Genomic DNA, 2914 nt, shown 5'->3' on the forward strand with positions numbered 1-2914 from the left:
TGATATGAGAATAAGGAAAAGCAGCGGTGCAAGGACTGTACCCTGAGGTACAGAGCTTTTAACTGCACTTGGACTAGATTTTATATGGTTGACCGTTACTCGCTCAGTCCTGTTTGACAGAAAACTGAGTATCCAGCGTCCTACTTTACCGGTTATTCCCATTGACTTCATTTTGTGTGCTATCACGCCATGGTCACATTTATCGAAAGGCTTTGCGAAGTCCGTGTATATCACGCCAGCATTCTGTTTTTCTTCTAATGCCTCAGTGACTTTGTCGTAGTGCTCAAGTAGCTGTGAGAGGTACGATCACTTGGAGCCACCGACCTCAACCAGACACACCTGGAGCCATCGACCTTAACCAGACACACCTGGAGCCATCGACCTCAACCAGACACACCTGGAGCCATCGACCTCAACCAGACCCACCTGGAGCCACCGACCTTAACCAGACACACTTGGAGCCACCGACCTTAACCAGACACACTTGGAGCCACTGACCTCAACCAGACACACCTGGAGCCACCGACCTTAACCAGACACACCTGGAGCCACCGACCTCAACCAGACACACCTGGAGCCACCGACCTCAACCAGACACACCTGGAGCCACCGACCTTAACCAGACACACCTGGAGCCACCGACCTTAACCAGACACACTTGGAGCCACCGACCTCAACCAGACCCACCTGGAGCCACTGACCTCAACCAGACCCAGAATGGGGGCCTCGTAGCCTGGTGGACAGCGCGCAGGACTCGTAATTCTGTGGCGCGGGTTCGATTCCCGCACGAGGCAGAAACACATGGGCAAAAGTTTCTTTCACCCTAAGTGCCCCTGTTACCTAGCAGTAAAATAGGTACCTGGGTGTTAGTCAGCTGTCACGGGCTGCTATCTGGGGGTGGAGGCCTGGTCAAGGACCGGGCCACGGGGACACTAAAGCCCCGAAATCATCTCAAGATAACCTCAAGATAACCAGACACACCTGGAGCCACCGACCTCAACCAGACACACCTGGAGCCACCGACCTCAACCAGACACACCTGGAGCCACCGACCTTAACCAGACACACCTGGAGCCACCGACCTTAACCAGACACACTTGGAGCCACCGACCTCAACCAGACCCACCTGGAGCCACTGACCTCAACCAGACACACCTGGAGCCACTGACCTCAACCAGACACACCTGGAGCCACCGACCTCAACCAGACACACCTGGAGCCACCGACCTCAACCAGACACACCTGGAGCCACTGACCTCAGACACACCTGGAGCCACCGACTTCAACCAGACACACCTGGAGCCAACGACCTCAACCAGACACACTTGGAGCCACCAACCTCAACCAGACACACCTGGAGCCACCGACCTCAACCAGACACACTTGCAGCCATCAACCTCAACCAGACACACCTGGAGCCATCGACCTCAACCAGACCCACCTGGAGCCACCGACCTCAACCAGACACACCTGGAGCCACCGACCTCAACCAGACACACCTGGAGCCACTGACCTCAACCAGACTCACCTGGAGCCACTGACCTCAACCAGACACACCTGGAGCCACCGACCTCAACCAGACACGCCTGGAGCCACTGACCTCAACCAGACACGCCTGGAGCCACCGACCACAACCAGACACACATGGAGCCACCGACCTCAACCAGACAACCCGAGCGAGGGAGCCAGTCGGCCAAGCGGACAGCACGCTGGACTTGTGATCCTGTGGTCCTGGGTTTGATCCCAGGCGCCGGCGAGAAACACTGGGCAGAGTTTCTTTCACCCTATGCCCCTGTTACCTAGCAGTAAAATAGGTACCTGGGTGTTAGTCAGCTGTCACGGGCTGCTTCCTGGGGGTGGAGGCCTGGTCGAGGACCGGGCCACGGGGACACTAAAAATTCCCGAAATCATCTCAAGATAACCTCAAGATATGACACACCTGGAGCCACCGACCACAACCAGACACACCTGGAGCCACCAAATACCCTTCATAAACATAAATTAATTCTTCTACTGCAGCTTTTAACACTGACACAAACTTCAGGTTCTTCCTGTTCAAAGAAACATTTTAAGAATTGTGTCCTTGGAAAGATATGGAAAAAAGCGATGAATGCAGAGATACACTTTTGAAATACTCTTCAGAACTCCAGGATGCCAAAGTGCTCTAAAAACAACTCAGGATATCAAAACACCACTTGAAACCATAAAATAACCCTCGAACATATTCCTGACTGCCAAAATTTCCTCCAAAGAACCCCTGACCTCTGGAATGCCCATTACAGAAGCCATCAATTCTGAAATATTCTTCAAGGAACTCATAATCTCTAAAACATCCACCAAATAAAATCCTAATGACAAAAACTTATCCTACCAAAATATCTGACCGTTAAAACATCTTTCATAAAGACTGACACTGCTGAAATTTTCTTAAGTACAGCCTCCAAATAGCCTCTAAGCTCTCCACCTTTCCTGTCTCATACTGAAGGTTTTCCATTCTCTTCTTCACCAGGGAATGGGTTCATGTCTATATCACCGGAGACGTCGACGAAGAAACCTACCAGACTCCAAGCACTGCCAAACATTGACCGAAGAACGAAAAAAAAGAGTAAAGACGTCCTCCACACGCTTGATTTGATATAGGGAGGGTGAGTAGGAAGTAAAGAGTATATAGTGAGAGTATGAAGTATATAGTGGTAGTACAAGTTACATAGTGAGGGGGGACAAGGTACATAGTGGTGCATGCCGAGAAAGAGTTAGACAAAGAATAGTTGGACATAGAAAATATGAAAGCACAAAATTGGGATATGGCTGGAAAAGAATGAATATAGCCATTTATAGTTAACCAAAATAGAAGTAAGATTAAGTAATGGTAATGTCTTCTTACAGACATAATAACAAGGATAAAAACCAACAC

General features: G+C 50.3%; 1 protein-coding gene across 1 annotated transcript in view; it reads left to right on the forward strand.

Annotated features, from left to right (window-relative positions):
- The window catches only part of LOC123766700 (osmotic avoidance abnormal protein 3), a gene marked incomplete in the record, with an annotated part of 181017 nt that overhangs the window by 148018 nt on the left and 30085 nt on the right, over positions 1-2914 (forward strand). The window contains 1 exon segment of the mRNA XM_069307699.1: positions 2510-2645. Coding sequence (XP_069163800.1) covers positions 2510-2640 — 131 coding nt within the window.

The sequence above is a fragment of the Procambarus clarkii genome, chromosome 60 (genome assembly GCF_040958095.1).
Source record: "Procambarus clarkii isolate CNS0578487 chromosome 60, FALCON_Pclarkii_2.0, whole genome shotgun sequence".
NCBI lineage: Eukaryota > Metazoa > Arthropoda > Malacostraca > Decapoda > Cambaridae > Procambarus > Procambarus clarkii.